The 24,478-nt window shown below is 42.9% G+C and overlaps 1 protein-coding gene across 2 annotated transcripts in view; it reads left to right on the plus strand.

Moving 5' to 3' along the window:
* TPR (translocated promoter region, nuclear basket protein) overlaps window positions 1–24,478 on the plus strand; it is a 62,368-nt gene that overhangs the window by 1,182 nt on the left and 36,708 nt on the right. For both annotated transcript variants that reach the window (XM_079980997.1, XM_079980998.1), the window contains exons 2-20: window positions 3,434–3,538; window positions 4,187–4,260; window positions 4,527–4,623; window positions 4,995–5,098; window positions 5,688–5,945; window positions 6,877–6,957; window positions 7,993–8,080; window positions 10,484–10,624; window positions 11,535–11,626; window positions 13,382–13,579; window positions 15,812–15,919; window positions 16,669–16,895; window positions 17,057–17,220; window positions 19,541–19,683; window positions 19,792–19,940; window positions 21,282–21,444; window positions 22,969–23,103; window positions 23,323–23,463; window positions 24,303–24,471. In XM_079980997.1, the coding sequence (XP_079837123.1) occupies window positions 3,434–3,538; window positions 4,187–4,260; window positions 4,527–4,623; window positions 4,995–5,098; window positions 5,688–5,945; window positions 6,877–6,957; window positions 7,993–8,080; window positions 10,484–10,624; window positions 11,535–11,626; window positions 13,382–13,579; window positions 15,812–15,919; window positions 16,669–16,895; window positions 17,057–17,220; window positions 19,541–19,683; window positions 19,792–19,940; window positions 21,282–21,444; window positions 22,969–23,103; window positions 23,323–23,463; window positions 24,303–24,471 (2,637 nt within the window). The remainder of the gene's footprint in view (window positions 1–3,433; window positions 3,539–4,186; window positions 4,261–4,526; window positions 4,624–4,994; window positions 5,099–5,687; window positions 5,946–6,876; window positions 6,958–7,992; window positions 8,081–10,483; window positions 10,625–11,534; window positions 11,627–13,381; window positions 13,580–15,811; window positions 15,920–16,668; window positions 16,896–17,056; window positions 17,221–19,540; window positions 19,684–19,791; window positions 19,941–21,281; window positions 21,445–22,968; window positions 23,104–23,322; window positions 23,464–24,302; window positions 24,472–24,478) is intronic.

Genomic DNA, 24,478 nt, shown 5'->3' on the forward strand with positions numbered 1-24,478 from the left:
TAAAGCTATGGTTTTCCCAGTAGTGATGTATGGAAGTGAGAGCTGGACCATAAAGAAGGCTGATCGCCGAAGAATTGATGCTTTTGAATTATGGTGCTGGAGGAGACTCTTGAGAGTCCCATGGACTGCAAGAAGATCAAACCTCTCCATTCTGAAGGAAATCAGCCCTGAGTGCTCACTGGAAGGACAGATTGTGAAGCTGAGGCTCCAGTACTTTGGCCACCTCATGAGAAGAGAAGACTCCCTGGAGTAGACCCTGATGTTGGGAAAGAGGGAGGGCACAAGGAGAAGGGGGCGACAGAGGACGAGATGGTTGGATAGTGTTTTCGAGGTTACTAGCATGAGTCTGACCAAGCTGCGGGGGGCAGTGGAGGACAGGAGTGCCTGGCGTTCTCTGGTCCATGGGGTCACGAAGAGTCGGAAACGAATCCAATGTCTTGGTCTGAACAAAGACATTGGTCTGAACAAAGACATTGGATTCTTATCTCATTATACATGACAAAGCCATTTTTCACCTTCTCTCACCCCTTCCTTTTCCCTGTAAGACCTATTGCAGTCATTAAGAGTCGTCAACAGGCTCATCACAGCTATCTGCCAATCACCCAATCCCACCACCCTTCTGAGTAATACCCCTCCCCACCTTCTCACTATATAGAAGGGTCTGGTGACTTCTGTTTCAGTGTATCTGAAGAAGTGTGCATGCATACGAAAGCTCATACCAAGAACTAACTTAGTTGGTCTTTGAGGTGCTACTGGAAGGATTTTTTTTATTTTGTTGCTTTTAAGGTTAAAGGAGGTGGGATTCAGAAGGGGCGGATTATGCAGTCCTTTTCTTCCATAATAATAATGGCAGAAAAGGACTGCAATAAAATAATGCGAGTTTAATATTATTATTGTTGTTGTTGTTTAGTCGTTTCCGACTCTTCGTGACTCCATGGGCCAGAGTTATTAATATTAAGTAAACTCATAAAAATTTATTGTTTACATGCCACCACTCTCCGGGCTGCTTCCAACAAACTGGATCTACAATTCTGTGAATTAGAACTCTGTGTGTGTGTGAGAAAGAGAGAGAGAAATCTGTGAAAACCATACAAATGCAAATACAACAATAAAAACAGCTTGCCATTGTAATAATAGTAATAATAATAATAATGGCAGCAGTGGCAGGAAATAACTGCATACAAACAGTAAATTATTATTATAATGCAAGTTTAATATTTTTATTATTAATTAAACTCATTATTATTATTATTGTTATTTATTGTTTAAATGCCACCACTCTGGGCGGCTTCCAACAAATTAAAACACAGTAAGACATCAAACATGAAATAGAGAAAAACCACAGCCAATAAAAACATGGGGAATCATCTATTTAAAACACACACACACGTACTCCTAAGTGGTGCAGCAATAATACTGCTAGCACATTTGCAAAGCTAAGCAGGGACATGTATGGTTTCAAATTGGATTAGGGATCACGTGTTGAGATTTCTGCACTGCATGGGGTCGGACTAGATGACCCTTGGGGTTCCTTCCAACTAGATCTACTTTTCTGTGAATTAGAACTGTGCTTGTGTGTGTGTGTGTGTGAGTGTGAGAGAGAGAGAGAGAGAGAGAGATCTATGAAAACCATACAAATGCAAACACAACAATAAAAACAGCATGCCACACTCCCCCAAAAGCATAGGTGTTCCAGGCATTTGTCTATGCCAGTATGGGTTAAGAGAGCAGCGCATCAAGGTATTAGAGGCTGCAGTTAGCACCCAAGATGCTTGGGGTTTTATTTTTCTTTCTAAATTGTTCCGGTTGAGTATCTGTTCACATTTAGGAAACAAGTCGCGGAGGGTGCAGTTATGACTCTTGCTCACGTGGAAGTAAGCCCCATTGACTTACCACTGAGCAGATGTGGTTAATGTTCAGGGCCTTAATTTTCTGGTAATGGGCTATAGAAAAATTCAGAGGTACTTGTGAACCGGATCAATATAAAATTAAAGCTGCTATTTACTTTAAGTGTTGGAATTTTGGGTACTTGTGCTTAGGGCAGCGTGTTGTGTATAACAGAAATGTCTAGGGTGGTATGAGATTTTAATTCCTGGGTGCATTTTATGACATGTAGACTAGTCTACAGCCCTAGGAAAACAGGTACTATTATTATTTTCTATTGATTTTATGTACCACCCTTCATCTAAAGATTGCAGAGTGGTTTACAACATAACACAAAATACCGTGTTTTTCGCCCTATAGGACACACTTTTTCCCCTCCAAAAATGAAGGGGAAATGTGTGTGCGTCCTATGGGGCGTGCGTCCTATGGGGCGAATGCAGGCTTTCGCTGAAGCCTGGAGAGCAGGGGGGTCGTTGCGCACCGACCCCTCTCGCTCTCCAGGCTTCAGGAAGCTATCCGCTAGCCATGGGAGACCCAGCTCTCCCAGGGCTAGCGGAGAGCTTGTCTGCACCCAGAAGCTTGGGGCGCACTGAGCTCCGCACGCCCCAAGCTTCGGGATTAGCGCAGTGCTCCGCTAGCCTTGGGAGAGTCGCGCGGCTATCCCAAGGGTAGCGGAGACCTTGCCGGCACCCAGAAGCTTGGGGCGCGCTGAGCTCCGCACATCCCAAGCTTCGGGATTAGCGCAGCACTCCGCTAGCCTTGGGAGAGTCGTGCGGCTTTCCCACACCCAGCGGAGACCTTGCTGGCACCCAGAAGCTTGGGGCGTGCTGAGCTCCACATGCCCCAAGCTCCGGGATTAGCGCAGCGCTCCGCTAGCCGTGGGAAAGCCGCGCAGCTCTCCCACGGCTAACGGAGACCTTGCTGGCAGCCAGAAGCTTGGGGCGCGCTGAGCTCCGCACGCCCCAAGCTTCGGGATTAGCGCAGCTCTCCGCTAGCCGTGGGAGAGCCGCGCGGCCTTGCCGGCACCCAGAAGCTTGGGGGGCGCTGAGCTCTGCACGCCCCAAGCTTCGGGATTAGCACAGAGCACCTGGGGGGGGGAATAAATTTTTCCCGCTTTATTTCCCCCAAAAAAGACTAGGTGCGTCCTATGGGCCGGTGCGTCCTATGGGGCGAAAAATACGGTACATAACATGATAACAGTAACAAAATCCCCCACACATACATTCATGTTTAAAAGGACATGGATTGGACTGTGAGGAAGATAGGCGATAGGTGACCTAGTATCACTTTAGAACAGCCTTCCCCAGCTTGGTGCTCTCCAGGTGTTTTGGATACAATTCCCATCTTCCCTCATAATTGTCCATTCTTATTGGGGCTGATGTTGTGGTCCAAAAAAATCTGAGACTGATAAATAGGGTATTTTGGATTAAAAATTGTGTGCTTTTCACTAGGATTCCTGCAACTTTACATAACTGTGAATGGCACACTTTGATTTGAATAGCTCTGAGAAAGGGCAAAATTTGAACTTGTGCTAATGCATGTTTTGCAGAGCAACAATATTTTGAAGTAGAAAAACGACTTGCTCAGAGTCAGGAAAGACTCGTAAATGAGACACAGGAATGTCAGAATCTCCGACAGGAGGTCAGCAAACTCAGTAAGTATTACTACGTATTAAGGTGATCAGTAAATACTATTAGTTGTATTTATTTTGTGATTTTTCTGAAATATGAAACAACTAAAGGTTATTCAGTTTTCCAGTGAAAAATTGATTTGTTTGATGACAGAAGAATTACATTCTGTGATAAAGGTAAACATTATTTTGTTACTTACCTGGGAAGGTAAACGGCATTTCCGTGCACTGCTCTGGTTCGCCAGAAGCGGCTTAGTCATGCTGCCCACATGACCTGGAAGCTGTATGCCGGCTCCCTCGGCCAATAAAGCGAGATGAGCGCCGCAACCCCAGAATCATCCACGACTGGACCTAACGGTCAGGAGTCCCTTTACCTTAAGGCTTGCAGTTAAGCAAGGGCGGTGTTCTATAGGGATAATTACAATGGAGAAGAATCTCATAGCAGAGGTGGACATGCTGAGAATTCTACATTCTTGTCTACTAGACACATATTTGGGGTGGTCAGTTGGCTGATCTCAGTCAGTTTTAGATCCTGACATCACTCAGGGTTCAGCTCCTCAGGCCCAAACCCTTTACTCTTTTATTGGAGAAAGAAGATACTTAGCTAGTTCTGACAGATAAATTTATGTAAATATAAAATTGAAAATGTCCTTCATTTTGTCTCCCATGCAGATGAGCAGTTGAAATTGTTAAATGAGAGAAACAAAGAACTGGAAGCTGCTCAGGATCGCAATGCAGCCATACAGGTATAGGAACTGTCAATAATGCCGGTGAATGGAAGCTTTCATAATTCATTTTCAATGTTACATTGAAAGAAGTAGACTCTCGTTGTGAAAGTAGCATTTTTGGTGAAAGTACGGTTTTCTTATTAGCCTCATTTGCCAAGTCTCGATGTGAATCTTGAGAGTGTGATAATAATCTTGCGCTAGTTAATGTTTCTTAACACCGCTTTTAACACCAGATTTTTATTGTGCTATAGTCACTTTTAAAGTCACTTTTCCTTTGTTTTAAGAATCAGCTCACTAGAGCAAAAGAAGAGTTGGAAGCAGAGAAGAGAGATTTGGTTCGAACAAGTGACAGAAGAGCTCAAGAGCAGGAACACCTAAATGGTGAGCATCAAGTGATATGGTCAAAAGAGTTTTGGTGATAGGTTGTCCTTCAGTTAAGAGTATCATTGCACCAAGGTGAAACTACCAGTGGAAATCCTTAATGAAAGTAAGCAACAGTGAACAGTTTGTAATTTTGTTCTCGTACTGTGTGAGGGTCAAATTGTGTAATGATTAGAATTTCTACTTTTAAGTAGTGGTTTTAGGGGAGTTTCCTGCAATGGTTTCAGCATTGGCCTTATAAGCATTGCCATCAAATAAGTCAAAGGTAGCCCACACACCATGGACACTTCTACATGAGCTTGACAGTACAGGAGTACATCATCTACATATGTTCTTTATAATATCTCTTCATTTTGTATGTCCTTTCCTAGAGGATGTTAAACGACTGAATGAGAAACTTGCAGCAGCGAATACTGCAAAAATAGAGCTACAGTTACAGCTGGATGAGCTTCAGACATCAGCCTTTTCTGTAAAGGTGAGTACTGGAATACTTGTTCATGCCCATATCTTTTGTACGATTGTAGAAATAAGATAACGACACACTTCCTATGTCACTAATTCTAACAAACAATTTTTCGGTGGCCATTTTTTATCTGTCTCAATAAAATTCTACCAGCCATCTATTGGAATAGTTACTCGGCTTTTCTTTTATAGAGGATGTGGTCCTATTTATAAGGTTTCAAGCAATATGGGACATTTCACAGCATACATGTAGTTAGTTGACAGGTAATTAACAAGTTCGGGATTAGTAATGAAATTGTGATGCACCATAACTAGATTTGGTTGTGGGGTTTATTTGATTTAATGCTACAAACCTATAAACACTTGAAAAGAAGTATCGCTGAATGCAGGGAGTCTTATTTTTGAGTAAGTATGCATTGAGTCTCAGTACCTTTGCTAATAATTTGACAGGAATTCCTGCACTTGCATGATTGGTATGAATTGCCCAAGAACTTGCCTTAACGGAACTTGTTTCAAAATTGTAGTATGTGCCCCAGGGCACTCTTTTCCTATTAACTGCTGCTTGAATGGAATGCTGTATCATACATAACTTTATTTCATAGCATCGGGAGCAAAGGTGGGAGCAGGAAAAGGAACTGCTACAGAATCAGAACACTTGGCTGAATACGGAACTGAAGGCGAAAACAGATGAGCTCCTGCTAATCACTCGGGAAAAGGGAAGTGAAATCTTAGAGCTGAAGTGTAACTTGGAGAACAAGAAAGAGGAGGTTTCCAGACTGGAAGAGCAAGTCAGTGGACTAAAACAATCTAACGGAAATCTACAGAAACATGTGGAAGATCTTCTGCTGAAACTGAAGGAGGTAAACATAAATTCCTTTGTTTTAGCTTCCGTTGTGCGCAACAGCGATGCCAGTATTTGAGGTAGCTTCTCTCTCGTTCATGCTTGTATCAGGTAAAAATGAAGTAACTCTCTTAGGACTGCAAACTTCAGTCGGACTAGGTCTGGGAAAGCATATATGCTCATTCAGGTGGGAATTCCTTATAATAACTGACTGTGATATATGGAACTACTTTGGAGAAATGGAGTGAATCTGGCAAAAATATGAATTGCAGCATTTCTGTCCAAATACATTTGAGAAGCACACAGTAGCCTAATGATTGTATTCTTATACAAATTCAGTTTTGAAAACAAACTAAAAAGTTGAGGATTTTGCCCTTAAATACATTTTAAATGTACCGTATTTTTCGTCCCATAGGGCGCACCAGCCCATAGGATGCACCTGGTTTTTTGGGGGGGGGAATAAGGGGGGGAAATTATTTACCCACCAGGCGCGGGGCTGGGGCGGGGGAAGCCCGAGCTTCCCCCAACCCCAGCCCCCAGAACAGGCTGCTATCCGCAAGCCGTGGGAGAGCTGCGCGACTTCGCTCAGCTCTCCCACAGCTTGCAGAGAGCTGTGCGAAGCTCGAAGCCTGGGGGGCGCTGAGCTCAGCGCCCTCCAGGCTTCTGGGTCCAGGCAGCTCTCTGCAAAGTGGTGGGAGAGCTGCACGACTTCGCGCAGCTCTCCCAGTGCTTGTGGAGAGCTTCCTGAAGCCTGCATTCGCCCCATAGGACGCACACACATTTCCCCTTCATTTTTGGAAGGGGAAAACTGCGTCCTATAGGGAGAAAAATACGGTAATTATTTTTTCATGATAATTTTTCAGAACCATACTGCTGTTGACTGAGAAGAGCCTTTGGGTTCTTAAAACTTCTCATTGTGTGTTAACTGCACAAATGTCTTTATTCACCAGGCAAAAGAACAGCAAGCTAGCATGGAAGAAAGATTCCACAATGAACTAAACGCCCATATCAAGTTATCTAATTTATACAAGGTATGAATTTTAATAATAGTTTTGAAATGTTAGTTTCAGGGTTTACTATAAACGTACACTTACAACTGTTAATGCTCTTCATACTTACTGTGAAATGCTAACTAGGACATGCGAAGGTTGAAGTCACAAATGTGCTGGTGAATATGAATTTCTAGAAAGTAACCTTTTGGTTTGCGATTGCTTATGAAAACATGAACATGGATAGTTGTGCTCCAGTATGTTAACAGAAGTAATCTGGAGATGAATAATTGATACATTTTGGAGCTCTTTCAGAGTTTTGATGCTGAAGTCTGTGTATAACATGATCTCCCTTCTCTCTCATAAGTGAATTCATGCCCCACCCCACATTCCCCTTTGCCACATTATGTCCCCATAGTTAGTTTCAACTTCTTGATGCTGCAAGCAGAATTTGTTCTTTTGGGTACTAGCATTGCATCATTTTATAGTTGTCACAGCGCATCATTAAACATGTTGTTGCTAATGCAACCTTCAGAACTGTAAGCCAGCATCTATTTTCAGATTCTAGTGTAAAACTGTACTTAGCGTTTAGCTTGGTACAGATGTAATGGTAATGTGAATAATGCTGAAAAGGAGGGGACATTAGCAGGGTGGATTTGATTTAAATCGATTTAAATCGCTGGTCAGTAAGACTTGATTTAAGTCATTTTTTTACAGAAAGAATCATTCTTGCTGATATAATCTTAATGTTTACAACCGGATGGAGGTTTCATTACTGGAATAATAAATTTTCAGAGCAGTTTTTACAGTTATAGCAAAAATTACTGATTTGGTTATACTCTTAGAAATACATAGACAGATAATTATGAAATTATTGTGAGGTTTAAGAAGTTAACTCTTTATATTTGGACAAGTTTTCTGCTGTGCTTTATTGGAAGGAGAAAAATAATAGTTTCCTTAGTAACAATTTAAACAATTTATGACACCCAGCCTGCCCTCTCTCCACTTTCCGAGGCTTTAAATTTTTTTGCTGCTATGTTGAATTGCTATGCTTTAATTAAAATATGTTGCATTTAGAGTGCTGCTGATGACTTGGAAGCAAAAAGCAATGAGTTGACCCAAGCTGTAGAGGAGCTGCACAAACTTCTGAAGGAGGCAGGTGAAGGTAAGGAACAAATGATCATAAAGCTTGTGTTGGTTTTTATCAGCTTATTTCTACCCCTCATCATCTATAGTTACAGCAATTAGCATCTGAGAAAAATGAAGATAGGATTGAGATCCAAATAGCTCCTTGAGTGTTGTAACTGCTTTTAAGACTTCTATCCCACCAAAACACAGCTCTGTAGAGTCTTCAGGCTGGCTGACAACATAATGCAAAATAGCAATGAAACGGGTTTTCCCCCCCAACTTAATAAAACAGAGCAGCAGGAAATTACATAAAAAATATGTCTGGCGCATCCAAAACACAAGTCACTTACTTCATCAGTTAACCTCCATTCTGTGTGCTTCTTCAGATACTTTTCCTCAGCTCCATAAGAACATAGGAATGACCCTTTTGGCGCAGGCCAGTGGTCATTAGTGCAGCATCCTGTTCACACAGTGACTACCAGATGCCTATGAAAGACTGCAAGCAGGATCTAAACACAAAGGCACTGTTCCCTGTTGCAGTTTCTAGCAATTGGTGTTGAGAAGCATTACTGCCTCTGGCCAGAGAGGCAGAGCATAGCCATCATGGCTAGTAGCTTTTGCTAATGCTACCCTGCATTAATGTATCTTAATCCTCTTCTTTTAAAGCCATCCAAGTCAATGGCTGTCACAGCCTCTTGTGGAAGCAAATTGCACCATTTAACTGTGCATAAAGAAGCACTTGCTTTTTGCCTGTCCCGAATCTTCCAAAATTTAGCTCCGTTGGGACTTCGGCCACTTTCCATTTTGGGCGCTAGTAGCATTCTTGCTGCTGTACATGAATAGGTTTCTAGCAAAGGAAGTCCCAGCAAAGGAAGAATGGATACAAAAAGTTATGGGATATGTAGAAATGGCGAAACTTACCGAAAGAATAAGAAATCAAGGCGGCAAACTTTTTATAAAAGAATGGAAATGGTTTATTGAGTATTTACAGATAAATTGTAAACTGATAAAAGCATTGGCAGTGTTATTGTAATAACCCTCAGTTTGATAAGAGTATATATTTAAAGTACAGTGGTGCCCCGCAAGACGAATGCCTCGCAAGACGGAAAACCTGCTAGACGAAAGGGTTTCCCGTTTTGGAGGTGCTTCGCAAAACGAATTTCCTATGGGCTTGCTTCGCAAAACGAAAATGTCTTGCGAGTTCCTGCGGGGTTTTTTTCCTTTCCCCCCCTTTTTCTAAGCCGCTTATCTGCTTATTCGATAAGCCGCTAAAAGCCGCTAATAGCGCTAATCCGCTAAGCCGTCAATGGGCTTGCTTCACAAGACGAAAAAACCGCTAGACGAAGAGACTCGCGGAACGGATTAATTTCGTCTTGCGAGGCTCCACTGTAGGTGAATAAATAAGGTAATTAACTTGGATATGCAGAAGATGTTAAAAACAAATTTAAGGAACCGGAGAAAGAGGGGGAAGGGAGTCAAGTGTTGAAATGTTAAAATGACTGTAAAATTAGTGAAATGTATGTATATTGTATGTATAAACGTATGTATATGGGGATGCGGGTGACGCTGTGGTCTAAACCACAGAGCCTAGGACTTGCCGATCAGAAGGTCGGAGGTTCGAATCCCCGCGACGGGGTGAGCTCCCGTTGCTCGGTCCCTGCTCCTGCTAACCTAGCAGTTCAAAAGCACGTCAAAGTACAAGTAGATAAATAGGTACCGCTCCGGCGGGAAGGTAAACGGCGTTTCCTTTCGCAGCTCTGGTTCGCCAGAAGCAGCTTAGTCATGCTGGCCACATGACCCGAAAGCTGTACGCCAGCTCCCTCAACCAATAAAGCGAGATGAGCGCCACAACCCCAGAGTCATCTGCAACTGGACCTAATGGTCAGGGGTCCCTTTACTTTTACCTTTTTATGTATATTTAGCTCAGTTGGAAGTCCACAAGTTCTAGGGCTGTGAGATAGGAAAAACCTCTCTGTGTCCACTTCCTTCATGCCATGCATAGTTTTATGCAGTTCTATTTTGGTGTCTCTTACTTGTCATTTCTCTATACAAAAACAACAAAAGCCCCAGCTGCTTCAGCCTTTCCTCGTAGGGGACTTTCTCCACCTCCTTGATCATTTTGGTTGCCCTTGTCTAAACTGTTTCCAATGCTATACTGTCCTTTTTGAGGTGAGGCTTCAGAAGAGGTTTGTTGTGTGGTGCACTGGGGTAGTGATGAAAGCTGCTATTTGAGAAATGCCAAGTCCATGTAGTTATTTGGATCCAGGCTTAGATCTTCTAAGTCTTTCCTAGCTCACGGATGATGCAAACCATGTTGCCAAAGAGGGCACTTAAACAATTCTCGAAATATTTGCATATCGCCCTGCTGTACAGTTTGTTTAGTAATCCTTGGAAGCTTAAAAAGTTGTGAGCAGTCATCTCTTTCTTCTGCTATTCTCAGCTAACAAAGAAACACGGGATCGTTTGGCTGAAATGGAACAATCAAAGGCTGCAGTGGAAAAAGAACTGAAGGAAAAGATTGGCAAGCTGGAGAAAGAGTTGGACAATGCAAATGATTTGGTTTCAGCCACCAAGCGCAAAGGTCTGGTAACAGATAGGGAATAGTTACAGATAGGTAGCCGTGTTGGTCTGCCATAGTCAAAACAAAATAAAAAAATTCCTTCCAGTAGCACCTTAAAGACCAACTAAGTTAGTTCTTGGTATGAGCTTTCGTGTGCATGCACACTTCTTCAGATACACTGAAACAGAAGTCACCAGACCCTTCTATATAGTGAGAAGGTGGGGAGGGGTATTACTCAGAAGGGTGGTGGGATTGGGTGATTGGCAGATAGCTGTGATGAGCCTGTTGACTACTCTTAACGACTGCAATAGGTCTTACAGGGAAAAGGAAGGGGTGAGAAGGTGAAAAATGGCTTTGTCATGTATAATGAGATAAGCATCCAATGTCTTTGTTCAGACCAGGTCTCTCCATGGTTTTAAGTTTGGTAATATGTTGCAATTCAGCAGCTTCTCTTTCCAGTCTATTTCTGAAATTCCTTTGTAATAGAACAGCTACCAAGAACTAACTTAGTTGGTCTTTAAGGTGCTACTGGAAGGAATTTTTTTATTTTGTTTTGACATAGGGAATAGACCTTGTAAAATGGGGGCATTTAGCAAAACTTCACTCTACAGCTGTTTTTACTGTTCTAGTACTTGAAAAGCCACATGCAAACTGTTTTAAAAACGGTTATCTGGGGATTCACTTGAGTATATGAAACATACAGAATAGTAAAATTTTTACCTCAAGTATCATTTGCAGAATATTTCTATGGTTTTCCTGAACCAATCTGTTTGATTCGTTATTTTTATTTGCAGTTTCCCTGAAGGCTTATAACCAGGCTAGTCAAAACTCTAGGGCCAGTCAGAAATCTGAATATGCATGTAGTTGGAAGCCTTTAGATTTGATTTGTACATTAAAAAAACCTGCGCCCTTTGCCATTTCTCTCTTCTAGGAGCCATTCTTTCAGAGGAGGAGCTGGCAGCTATGTCTCCTACGGCTGCTGCAGTAGCAAAGGTGGTGAAGCCTGGCATGAAATTAACCGAGGTAGGAAGTAATGTGGATGATACTGTACTGCTTGCAGATTCCTGCATATTTTGTACCCAGCCTCATTCACTGGGACAATTTTTAAAAACTGAATGACTAATGTGCTCCCCATAGTTCACCCATTTGGGTTTTTAACTAAACTTAACATTTGATTTCAGTAGCATTTACTCATGTATTCTGTGGAAGCCACCCAGAGTGGCTGGGGAGGCCCAGCCAGATGGGCGGGGTATAAATAATAAATTATTATTATTATTATCTGGCTAGTGTTCCACTTGTGAAGGTTGATGTTTTATGTCATTGTAAGTCATGGACACCTCGTGAAAATTTCCCTTTTGTCACAGAGGTATATTTTAGGAGTGTACACTGAAAGTTTGCACCATGATTTGGCTCTTGGTCTCAAGTGCTTTTGGAGGCTTCCATTATCGGCTTCGGGTCAAAGTCAGATTTCTCTTTGGAGAACACAAAGCTTTGTTCATTCTCTTTCTCTCCGTCTCTCTCTCTCTGCTTTGTTCATTCTCTTTCTCTCCGTCTCTCTCTCTCTCTCTCTCTCTCTCTCTCTCACACACACACACACACACACAACCCCCTTGTCAGTTTGCATTTCTTAATACAGGAAGTATTGATCTGATGTGTAGAGATCTTTCCTATTCTAATTAATTCAAAAGGGTTGTGGAAGAAGGGTCATGCTGTTTGGGTTATTCCTTCAGAGAAGCGGAGTAAACTGGTTCTGTTATCTCTTTTTGTCAAGGTTATGCTGACTAAAAGTAAAGCCAGAAGGAGTCTGGCTTTCACTTTCTCTATCTCTTTTCCTTCTAATGTGGTGTTCTGTACATAGTACGCTTAGTGTTAAGGTTTAGACATATTATAAGTTATTGTAAGTTTAAGTTAAATCGGCTGCAACTGGATTTCTTAAGGACAGTCCCAATCCTGGAAGTATTGGATTTGTGACCATTGTGCTCATTTGCCTTCAGGAGCAGTAAAGCTCTGCTGGATGGAATATAATTACCTCTGGTCTATTTTTTGGGAATCTTGCAACCTGTTTAAGTTTTTAGGCTGCTAGCTATACATTGGAATGTACTCTGGATCAATATTGAGTAGAATTCTACGACACCCCTTGTGTTCATTATTGAGAATTCTGGTATCAGTTATAATGTTTCATCCAGCACTATCAAAGGGGCCCCTGACCGTTAGTTGCAGATGACTCTGGGGTTGCGGCACTCATCTCGCTTTATTGGCTGAGGGAGCCGGCATACAGCTTCTGGGTCATGTGGCCAGAATGACTAATCTGCTTCTGGCGAACCAGAGCAGCGCACGGAAACGCCGTTTACCTTCCCGCCGGAGCAGTACCTATTTATCTATTTGCACTTTGACGTGCTTTCGAACTGCTAGGTGGGCAGGAGCAGGGACCGAGCAACAGGAGCTCACCCCGTCGCATGGATTCAAACCGCAACCTTCTGATCGGCAAGTCCTAGGCTCTGTGGTTTAACCCACAGCGCCACCCGCGTCCCCTGGGCAATAGTGGGGGGCTATATATAAAATACATAAACACATTGTCGGGGCTGATCCCGTACATCTTTTCCAAGGCAAACCCCTCAGATGTCAAGGTGAGGAGGAAATTACACGTATCCTGGGAAAAGAATATGTGTAATGGTACAAGTCTAGAAAATGTTTGCTGGTTGATAAATGGCTGCCTGTCTTCTTTAGGTAAGACGTTTGATAGGTTTACTAGTAGTGTGTTTTTATCTTTCAACACAGCTTTACAATGCATATGTAGAAGCACAGGATCAGCTGCTGTTAGAAAAAATGGAGAATAAGAGGATTAATAAGTACTTGGATGAAATAGTGCAGGAAGTAGAAGCCAAAGCACCTATTTTGAAGCGTCAACGTGAAGAATATGAACGCTCTCAGAAAGCTGTAGCAAGTCTGTCTGCTAAACTTGAGCAAGCAATGAAGGTTGGTACAAAACGGAACTGAGATTCAGAGTCAAAATGTACTCGTCTTTATCAGCACATAAAACCACATTACCTTCTTTTTTTAACCTAAGTGATTTCTTTCACACCCAGCTGCTCTCTGGAAAAGGGATAGAATTTCCTGTTCGCTTCTGATTTAAGACCTAAATTTAGTGTGCAGTTTAGAGCCACCTAGTTAAACTGCTGTTTTTCGCCATCCCCACAACGCATAGTAAAACTGTAGCTGTGAACGACAGTTATGTGTGCTAGAGTTGAGCTTCAAGGTCAACATTTTGTGGTGCACATTTTTACAGATAGTGTATATTTATAAATTTCACACATGGTAGGATTCTACCTCCCATTCTCCTTGATGCTGTGCTGTATCCAGTGCTGCTTCAAGGGACCTCCATGCCTATAATAGAATTTAGTCTTCCTTTCTGGACTCTCTAAAGCAGATTTTTTTTAGCGGACAGGAGGAGAGGAAACAGGAGTAGTGATGTGAGGGGAGAATATTCTCGAGAATGAGAAAATTCTCTGGGGAATATTCTCCACAAACAGCAAATTCTAACGTAAGAACCAGTTTTACAACCCACGTTTTAAAAATCTGGTAAATAATAAGTCAGGCTGTGATATTGCCAGTGTAAGTAATGAATAATGATTTGTTTTGATCCAGTTACATTACTGGGCATTGTGTCATTCACAATTGGCAGTTTGAAATGTGAGCTACAGAAAACATTGTTTTTTAGTTTTAAAAATGCTAATCATTTAATTTGATGAACATTTGAATTCGTATGTATTCCAACTATATGTAATAGCCCTTTTTTCTATTTTGGTGTGACCTTATTCTTAGCAATTCTATCCCCTTGTGATTAGTACTCATTATTTCAGTCACAGACCAGTTCCAGCCCACATACAATATCAAGGAAATCATAAAACACAATAGGGATACTTTTAAATTTGGAATTAGGTATAACAGGGACAATACAGATATAGCAACAGTTAAAATCTACCGTATTTTTCGTCCCATAGGACACTCTGTCCCATAGGTCACACCTACTTTTTTGGGGGTGGGGAAATAAAGGAAAAATAAAGGAATTTTTTTTCCCTTTATTTCCCCCCCAAAACCAGGTCGGGGAACAGTGGGATGGCGGCGCTGCGCCTCCCCGCTGTCCCCCGAGCTTGTGGGGCTGGCCGATGTCTGTCCGGCGCGCGGGGCGCTCTGCTTCATGGCGCCCCACCCGCCGGGCGGCAGGCTGCTATCCGCAGCGTGGGGAGCCCTGCGGGGAACTCCTGCAGGGCTCCCCACGCCGCAGATGTCTGTCCGGTGCGCGGGGCGCTCTGCTTCAGGGAGTTCCCCCGAGCGCGCAGGGCTTGCGGACACCTGCGCGAAGCACGGGGCGTCCTCCAGAGGGCGCCCCTTGCTCCGCGCTGCAGGCTGCCGCCCGCAAGCCTTGCGCGCCCGGGGGGAGTTCCCCTGGGCGCGCAAGGCTTGCGGATAGCTTCCTGGAGCCTGGAGAGCGAGAGGTGTCGGTGCGCACCGACGCCTCTCGCTCTCCAGGCTTCAGCGAAAGCCTGCATTCGCCCCATAGGACGCACACACATTTCCCCTTCATTTTTGGAGGGGAAAAAGTGCGTTCTATAGGGCGAAAAATACGGTATATGTTAAAACTTAGTCACTAACATATAACCCAAAATTATCATTTAAGGCCTTAATCATTATGATAGCACATCTTGTTCCCTAAATTTTATGGCAATCGCACCGAATTTGGTGTTAATCTGATTTTGTTTAGTGCGACCATTTTGAAGCTACTTTGTGAAAAGTGGTTTACAAATGGTAAATAAAAACAATCACCGACTTCTCTGAGTCATATAATGGAGAGGGCATATCTTGTTCTCTTGCCGCAACTGTTTTTGACACATTGGTTGAATGTGTTTATCAATTAGATTTCTAGGAGGTCTTCTTTGTGCAGCCAAGTCTTACAAATTATTTTGGCCTGCGTGTCCCACAGTTGAAATTCTATAGGCCCCTTTGGGCCTCAACTACGTGAAATAATTTTCTTAAGTCAGCACTAATCCACCTACTGGGTAACAATAAGACTATTGTGTTATAGTAGTTCTAGTGTAAATTTTGGGAGAAGTTAGCTGTTTAATATGCTTGCGGGTCTGTTCTTATTTTGACCTTTTATTATTCCTGCAAAATAAATACATTTTTTAAGCGTGTGGATTTGGTTTACAGGAAATTCAGCGTTTGCAAGATGATGCTGATAAAGCAAACAAGCAAGCTTCTTTGCTTGAAAGAGAGAACCAGAGGCTTGAAATCCAAGTCAAAGATCTTTCACAACAGGTTAGTTTGGTTTCTTTAAGTGGTTCACTCTTGTAAGCCTATATACCTTGATGAACTATTTCACCTTGAAGTTAGAGTCAGTTTTTGAAAGTATTGGGGTTCTGAACCTCTGCTTACTCCAGAGTAAGCCTTAATGATTTCACGTGGAATTAATTCTAAGCATGCACTTTTAAGATTGCAGCCTTAAAATAATGTCTGCTCAGTGCAGCCCTGTAAAGTGGTGCCCCGCAAGACGAATGCCTCGCAAGACAGAAAACTCGCTAGACGAAAGAGTTTTCCGTTTTGGAGGTGCTTCGCAAAACGAATTTCCTATGGGCTTGCTTCGCAAGACGAAAATGTATTGCGAGTTCCTGCGGTTTTTTTTTCCTCCCCCCCCCCCCTTTTTCTAAGCCGCTTATCCGCTAAGCCGATAAGCCGCTAAAAGCCACTAAACCGCTAATCCGCTAAGCCGTCAATGGGCTTGCTTCGCAAGACGAAAAAACCGCTAGACGAAGAGACTCGCGGAACGGATTCTTTTTGTCTTGCGAGGCACCACTGTACTTTTTATTTCATAAATTCATAACCTATTGTATTCCACATTGATGGCAGTAAATAATCAAAACAACATGATACAATATGCACTTGAAAATAAAGTCAGTTTTCATTAAAAAGCAGAATGACCGTTTTAACATCTCGCATAGAATTCTTGCAGCACAGCTCTGGAAGAGCTGTTGTTCTGTTGTATGAATCATCTGTTTTCCTTTTTAAAGATAAGAGTGCTTTTGATGGAACTTGAAGAAGCCCGAGGCAACCATGTTATCCGCGAAGAGGAAGTGAGCTCTGCTGACATCAGCAGCTCTTCCGAAGTCATAAGCCAACATCTGGTCTCCTACAGGAACATTGAGGAACTTCAGCAGCAAAACCAACGCCTCTTAGTGGCTCTCAGAGAGCTGGGTGACGCTAAAGAGAAAGAGGAGCAAGAAACCACTTCATCTAAGTATGCTCCCCTTTAGCAGCATGTTCTGACATCCAGAAATCTGATATTAATCACATATTCGTTCTGTTTAGAAAGCAGTAATATAAGACATATTTGTTACCTGATGTTGATTTTTTTTTAAAAAAAAAAGATTTAGTAGAATTGTTTTCTCTCCATGACAGGATTTCTGAGCTGCAGAGTCAACTTTCTGAAGCTATCACTGAGCTAGAGAAGTTACGTGAGTCACGGCACCACCAGATGCAGCTTGTAGACTCCATAGTTCGCCAGCGTGACATGTATCGCATCTTGCTGGCACAGACGTCAGGAGTTTCCATTCCATTGCAAGGTATGGTTCCTTCAATAATGCCAGTGTACTTCTTTGTAATGTGAGGAAAGCAAGGTTTAGGCTTCGGAGCCAGTGTGGTGTAGTGGTTAAGAGCGATAGACTCGTAATCTAGGGAACCGGGTTCGCGTCCCCACTCCTCCACATGCAGCTGCTGGGTGACCTTGGGCTAGTCACACTTCTCTGAAGTCTCTCAGCCTCACTCACCTCACAGAGTGTTTGTTGTGGGGGAGGAAGGGAAAGGAGAATGTTAGCCGCTTTGAGACTCCTTCGGGTAGTGATAAAGCGGAATATCAAATCCAAACTCCTCCTCCTCCTCCTCTTCTTCTTCATTGTGTACAGTGAGAATTGGAGAGGGTAGAATGGCAAGCACGTCCCAAAAGTTTGCCTAACCATTTTTCAGGTTGTGATTTTATGATTGGAACAAATTGCTCATACTTTCGGAAGGAATAGTGTAGATTCAGTCTTACATTCTATGTTGCTTGATGTTCCAAATGCACACCACAGTTGTTCTTTTCGGCTACAGCCTAAATGTATCCCTTGGTCCTGAGAGATCTGCATTGCCTCCCAGTACGTTTCCAAGCACAATTCAAAGTGTTGGTGCTGACCTTTAAAGCCTTGGTCCTGTATACCTGAAGGAGCGTCTCCACCCCCATCGTTCAGCCCGGACACTGAGATCCAGCGCCGAGGGCCTTCTGGCGGTTCCCTCATTGTGAGAAGTGAGGTTGCAGGGAACCAGACAGAGGGCCTTCTCGGTAGTGGCGCCCACCCTGTGGAACGCCCTCCCATCTGATGTCAAGGAAATAAGCAGCTATCCTATTTTTAAAATACATCTGAAGGCAGCCCTGTTTAGGGAAGTTTTTAATATTTAATGCTGTATCATTTTTAATAGTCGATTGGGAGCCGCCCAGAGTGGCTGGGGAAACTCAGCCAGATGGGCGGGGTATAAATAATAAATTATTATTATAATTACTATTGGTGGAATCGATTTAATTTTGATTCATGCTTTCAGCCGCATATTGAGCCACTTTAAAAAGCAACAACACTGCAAAGCTTTAGCTGAGAATTTTGTGAGACCACAGGAATTTTGTAAGACAGCTGAAAGCAGGAGTAGAAGGCAGTAAGGTTGAGAAGATTGTGTGACAGCACCTCAGGCAGTGCCACCTTCAAGGACATCAGCTGCAGCAGGAGGCACCTGCGTTCTTTGTCAGCTGAGCTAGATTTTAGTGGCAGAATCTGGAGAATATAAGCTTTCACCTTGGAGGCAGTGAGAGCAGGAAAAGATGACAGTCCCTTTCGCCAGAAGTATTGAAGCTCCCCAAAGCAAGTTGGACAGCTGTTCAGAAATAAACACAGCTTGCATGTTTATGAGGATTTGCATAATATGCTCCAGTTGTTGAAAGTGCTCTAGTAATGCAGAAGTGAGGGAGAAAGAACCTCTGGCTTTTGCCGTTAGCTGGAGGAATGGGCTTCTGGGTTCCTAATTATATGGTTGTAATATATTGTAAGCTGTCTAGAAGATCATTTGATCCAGATGTGAGGCATAAATGTAAATGAAAACATGAACTTTGATAGAATTTGAGGTCTGGAATGGAGAATTCCACAGCCCACGAAAATGTCACTGTTGGAAAGTGTAGCCCATTAGTGTGAATGAGAACCAGTAATGTGCACTGGGTTGACGGTCAGACTCCTGCCAAGGTAAAGGTAAAAAGGGATGCGGGTGGCGCTGTGGTCTAAACCACTGAGCCTCTTGAGCTTGCCGATTGGAAGGTCAGCGGTTCAAATCCCCACGACGGAGTGAGCTCCCGTTGCTCTTTCCCAGCTCCTGCCAACCTAGCAGTTCAAAAACATGCCAGTGCAAGTAGATAAATAGGTACCACTGCAGCGGGAAGGTCAACAGCGTTTCCGTGCGCTCTGGTTTCCATCACAGTGTTCCGTTGCACCAGAAGCGGTTTAGTCCTGCTGGCCACATGACCCGCAAAACTGTCTGTGGACAAACGCCGGCTCCCTTGGCCTGAAAGTGAGATGACCACCACAACCCCATAGTCTCCTTTGACTGGACCGAACCGTCCAGCGGTCCTTTACCTTTACTGCCAAGGACACATGGGTCTGAACCCACATCCACCCATGCGATTTTCTGGATGACCTTCAGCTAGTGACACACTCACAGCCTGGCTCCCCCCCCCCCAAGGGTGTGGGCATAAAATGGGGAGTAGCAGGACTGTTCTGAGCTCTCTAGGGAAAGGATGGTTCGGAAAGGTAAGAAATAAAAGATCTTTCTGTTTTCTCTGATCTGATAATGTTGCTTCTCTCTCTTTTATAGCTTCAAGCATCTTGCCAGAAGAAATGTCTCTGGCAGTGACCCCTAAGCGTCTATCAGGGGCGCCTCAGGCCATGTCAACTCCTGCTGCTGTGCCAGTGACAGAATCAACTGAAGCAGTGGAGGCTAAGGCTGCCCTTAAACAGGTACCGGCCAGTCTTTCTCCAAACGCCTTTTCCTCATCTTTACAAAAGGAGCACAGTTTTCTGCTTGGCCTTGTATTTATCTTTGAACGCGTTTGACTTGCTCTACAGCTGCAGGAGTTCTTTGAGAGCTACAAGAAAGAAAAGGCAGAGAATGACAAACTCCTGAATGAGCAAAATGAGAAGCTACAGGAGCAGGTTACAGACTTGAGGTCACAGAATACAAAGATTTCCACCCAACTTGAATTTGCTTCCAAGCGGTAAGACAGTATTAATGAATGGTTCGTGGGCGCTCCTCTCAGCATTCTCCCCTGGGTGGTCTCCACCCATTAAAGTGTCCCCACCTAGCTGAAAATGAACTCTGTTTGATGTAGTAGGTTCTGGATTCTGGGCTCTTACAAAATCATCCAGTTTACTTTGCTTGCACTTCTGCTGTGGGCTCGCTTGTAGACATGAAGCCGATCGCTTCTTTTAGACATTTTCACGGAGATGCAGCCTGTTTTCTGCTATAAATTAGGAAACTCGGCATCCTTCCAAGATTAGGGCGTTTGATCTCCTCTCCTGCTGATAAGTAGTTGGTAGATTGAGTCGAGCTGGAGCTAATTAAGGCTTTCTCCGAGACTTTCCAGGGCTTTCTCTAAAACTTTTAGCTTAAACGTTGTGATTATAGTAATTAAGAAAAAGATACCGAGCAATAAAATACTAGAACTGATAAAAGCTAATAAAAAGCTGATAAAACTAATAAAAAACACACAACTGACGCGCAGCTCAAATCGATGCTTCCTCTAACGACGCCATCGTTAATGATGCTGATGAAAGACTTCTGTACTATTAATGCAATTGGAGGATTGCAATTTGTGCCCTGAAACCTGGAGTTTTGTGGCAGTAATCTCATGCAGTAAATATGACAAATTGCTTCAAGGAACATGGTAGACTCTAACACTGCCTGATCAAACTAAACAAAAAAAAAATTCCTTCCAGTAGCACCTTAAAGACCAACTAAGTTAGTTCTTGGTATGAGCTTTCGTGTGCATGCACACGAAAGCTCATACCAAGAACTAACTTAGTTGGTCTTTAAGGTGCTACTGGAAGGAATTTTGTTTTGTTTTGACTATGGCAGACCAACACGGCTACCTATCTGTAACTGATCAAACTAAGATTAGGAGATGGGAGTACAATGCATCATCATAACTTCCTCCACTTTTTAGGTAACCATGGTCGGCATTACATCTGCACCATGGTTTTCATTAACCATGGTTAGTTTAAAACCATTGTTTACGATCCTGGGCTGATAGAGAATAAGTGTTTTAAATAATGAAAATAAACTCAAAGAGGTATGAACTGATTAAAAATATTCAGTAACTTGCATCCTCTTTCTTAAACATACTTATGGGTGGGGGTGCGAAAACCATGCTTAGAACTGTCTGTACTCGGTAAGATTACCAGTTAATTTAGCCACTGGAAAACTTGCACACAAAAAACCTATTGAATTGTTTGTTTCCAGTTGATTTTAGTGGAAACAAAATTGTTAGAATTCTCCTCATATGAGTTTGTAATACCAATTTGGTTGAAATATGATCTTACCTATGTTCCTTGTGAAGTTACGAGATGCTGCAGGATAACGTGGAGGGATATCGGCGAGAGATAACATCATTGCATGAAAGAATCCAGAAGCTTTCAGCAACCACTCAAAAACAAGAACAAATTATCAACACCATGACTCAAGAGCTGAGAGGAGCTAATGAAAAACTAGCTGTGGCAGAGGTAAGTAGTACAACATATTATTGTTGTAAAAAAAATTGCCCTTTTCCCTTATGGGGTATCCAAGAGCCCATATAGAGTCCTTACATAGGTTCCCTATTGGTAGGAGAAAATAACAGAGGCCAACCAGAGAATACTGAGAAGCAAAGCAGTTAGTAAGCTTGATCTTTATAGATCTGTTGCAACAGGGTGCTCCCCTCACCCGCAGGAGAGGAGGAGGAGGAACCCAGAAAAATGCCATGCAAGGCCTTATATAAAGGTAAAGGTAAAGGTACCCCTGCCCGTACGGGCCAGTCTTGACAGACTCTGGGGTTGTGCGCCCATCTCACTCAAGAGGCCAGGGGCCAGCGCTGTCCGGAGACACTTCCGGGTCACGTGGCCAGCGTGACATCGCTGCTCTGGTGAGCCAGAGCCACACACGGAAACGCCGTTTACCTTCCCGCTGGTAAGCGGTCCCTATTTATCTACTTGCACCCGGAGGTGCTTTCGAACTGCTAGGTTGGCAGGCGCTGGGACCGAGCAGCGGGAGCGCACCCCGCCGCAGGGATTCGAACCGCCGACCTTTCGATCGGCAAGTCCTAGGCGCTGAGGGCCTAGGGACCTGCGTCCAAGCCTTATATAGACTTTTGAAATTGCCACCCTGTAGATCAAGACCACCCCCAGAAACATACATACATCACAGAAGGGGTGTAACCTAAGACCACCCCTCAGATACATCATACCTACATCACAGAAAATGCAGTCTAAACAGAAATTTGAATGTTGTTTTTCTGCTGTCCTTGTTTATCTCCTGTCTGGCAGGTTACTTGATTGGATTGCCTGGGGAGCCTGGCCATTCTTTTGTAGTGATAAATACTTAGTTCCTGGGCCAGGTCACAGGCTCACACCCTATTCAAACACAGACATACCCTTAAGACAGGATTTGTGAAGGAAAAGACAATGGGGAGGCTTTTCCACTTTGACCTTGCAGAGAAAACATTTGCTCAGTTTAGGAATCAAAATGGCTTCAGGTCGTTCTTCCTGTGCTGATCTACGTACGTGCAGTTATGGACATTACCATATATCGAAGACCTCAAAATTCCTATCACATTATGCATAACTGAATTGTTCCAGGGGAAGAGGGGGAAAAAATTATGTTGTGCGAGTGAACTTCATTCAGCACACACATATCCCACTTAATACTACTACTTCTTGTTACTTATTGAATTGATTATTTATTGTTTATTGAATTTATAGACTGCCCTCCATTTGAAGATCATAGGGCAGAAAGAGAATTATAGATTGAGAAGCTCTGGGGATTATCATATCATAAGTTTATTGTCCTTCATTGAGGTGGTTGACAGCAACATATTTCTGTTTCTAGGGACGGCATGAGCCTAGCTAAGCTGTGATTAATCTGTTTTGGCTTTATGTACTCAAGTGGCTGAAAACTCACCAGGAATGTAAATTTTGGGTTAATAACTGCTTTATACAGATGTCAACACCAGGATTGAATTAACCTAGAATCAAATGTAATCTCTTTCAAAGGTGAGAGCAGAGAATTTGAAAAAGGAGAAGGACATTTTGAAAATGGCAGAGGTTCGCCTGACTCAGCAGAAAGATTCTTTAGTAACAGCACAAAGAGGACAAAATATGCTGCTTACTAACCTGCAATCTATTCAGGTTTGTTTGTGCCCTCTTTACTCATGCTCTCCGGTCTCAGCAGTGGGTGTTCATGGAGGAAAGCTTGCTCAGGAACAGCACAATATTTCTCTTGCACATAGGTCTGTGTGCAGGTAACAGATTTGGGGGCGGGGGCTTTACAGAAGCAATTGGGAGCTCACTTCCTTTCAGCACAATTCAGCAAAAATGTTCCATGTTAGTATATATTGTTCTCACTAGGTGATACTGGAAAGGGCTGAGACGGAAACTCAACAGAGGCTCAATAACCAAATAGAGAAACTGGAGCGTGAAATAGTCCAACTGAAGAAAAAACTAGAAAATGAGGCGGAACAAAGGCATTCAGTTAACAAAACTCAAGATGTAAGTATGAGAAATTAAAGAAACAAGTCGTTGACATAGCACTCTTGTGGCATTGATGGTTTTTGAAAAGAAAGACAAATGGATCTCGATTCATTTCTGGTTTAAGACATCGATTCCATAAAACATATTTTGTTGCACTGTGCAAAATATGAGCAAGCCAGGGCTGAACTGATATTACCCTTGCTGGTACCTTTCCTGGGAAAATCAGAGGCTCACTATGTCAGGTTCCTATTGGAAGACCTGACAAATGCTAGAACATTAGCAGTGGCAAAGTTTTTATCGGTGGTTGAAAGAACCAATGATCCCTATATTCTGAACAAAATGCTTGTTTAACTTGAAGGTAGCTGTATGAATTGTGTATTGCTTTGTAACTATTTGTTGGGTCTCTGGACCGTAATAAAGATTGGTGATGATGGTTCAAGGCACCAGAATGGAGCTCGTTCAGTATTTCTTCAAATTGTAGAGTTGCTTCAAAAACTGCCCCATGTGTAGAAGGTTGTTTCCACTCATGGAAGAAATGCCTTATACTTTTGTTTCTAGAGGGGCGCGTAGAAAAGTGAAACAAAATCCAAAGAAATCTTATGCTTGAGCAAACATGAGAGCTGCTGTACAGCCTACCTATTACGCTTAGGGAAGGGGGAAGAAATTCAATTAATGTACATTTTCATACAAACCTGCCTAATTCACATTTCCCCAAACAAAACACAAATATCCTCTGCGGTTCACATTTTGTCCCAGTTTTGTGAAGAGATGTGCAAAATTATGTTTTAAGCTACCTATGGTTGCAGTTGAGTTATGTTTTAGTCGCTGTCTTTGAAGTAAAGCATGTTCCTTTTCAGATTCACTTATTGGATGCTAAAAGACAGCTTGAGACAGAAATAAATCTTCATGCTAGTACAAAAGAACTGCTGAAGAATGCCCAAAAGGACATTGCAACATTAAAACAACAGCTTCACAATATGGAGGCCCAGTTAGCATCCCAGTCATCACAAAGAGCTCCTGGTCAAGGTAAGAA

The sequence above is a fragment of the Podarcis cretensis genome (genome assembly GCF_951804945.1).
Source record: "Podarcis cretensis genome assembly, chromosome: 6".
In the NCBI taxonomy this organism is placed as follows: Eukaryota; Metazoa; Chordata; class Lepidosauria; order Squamata; family Lacertidae; genus Podarcis; species Podarcis cretensis.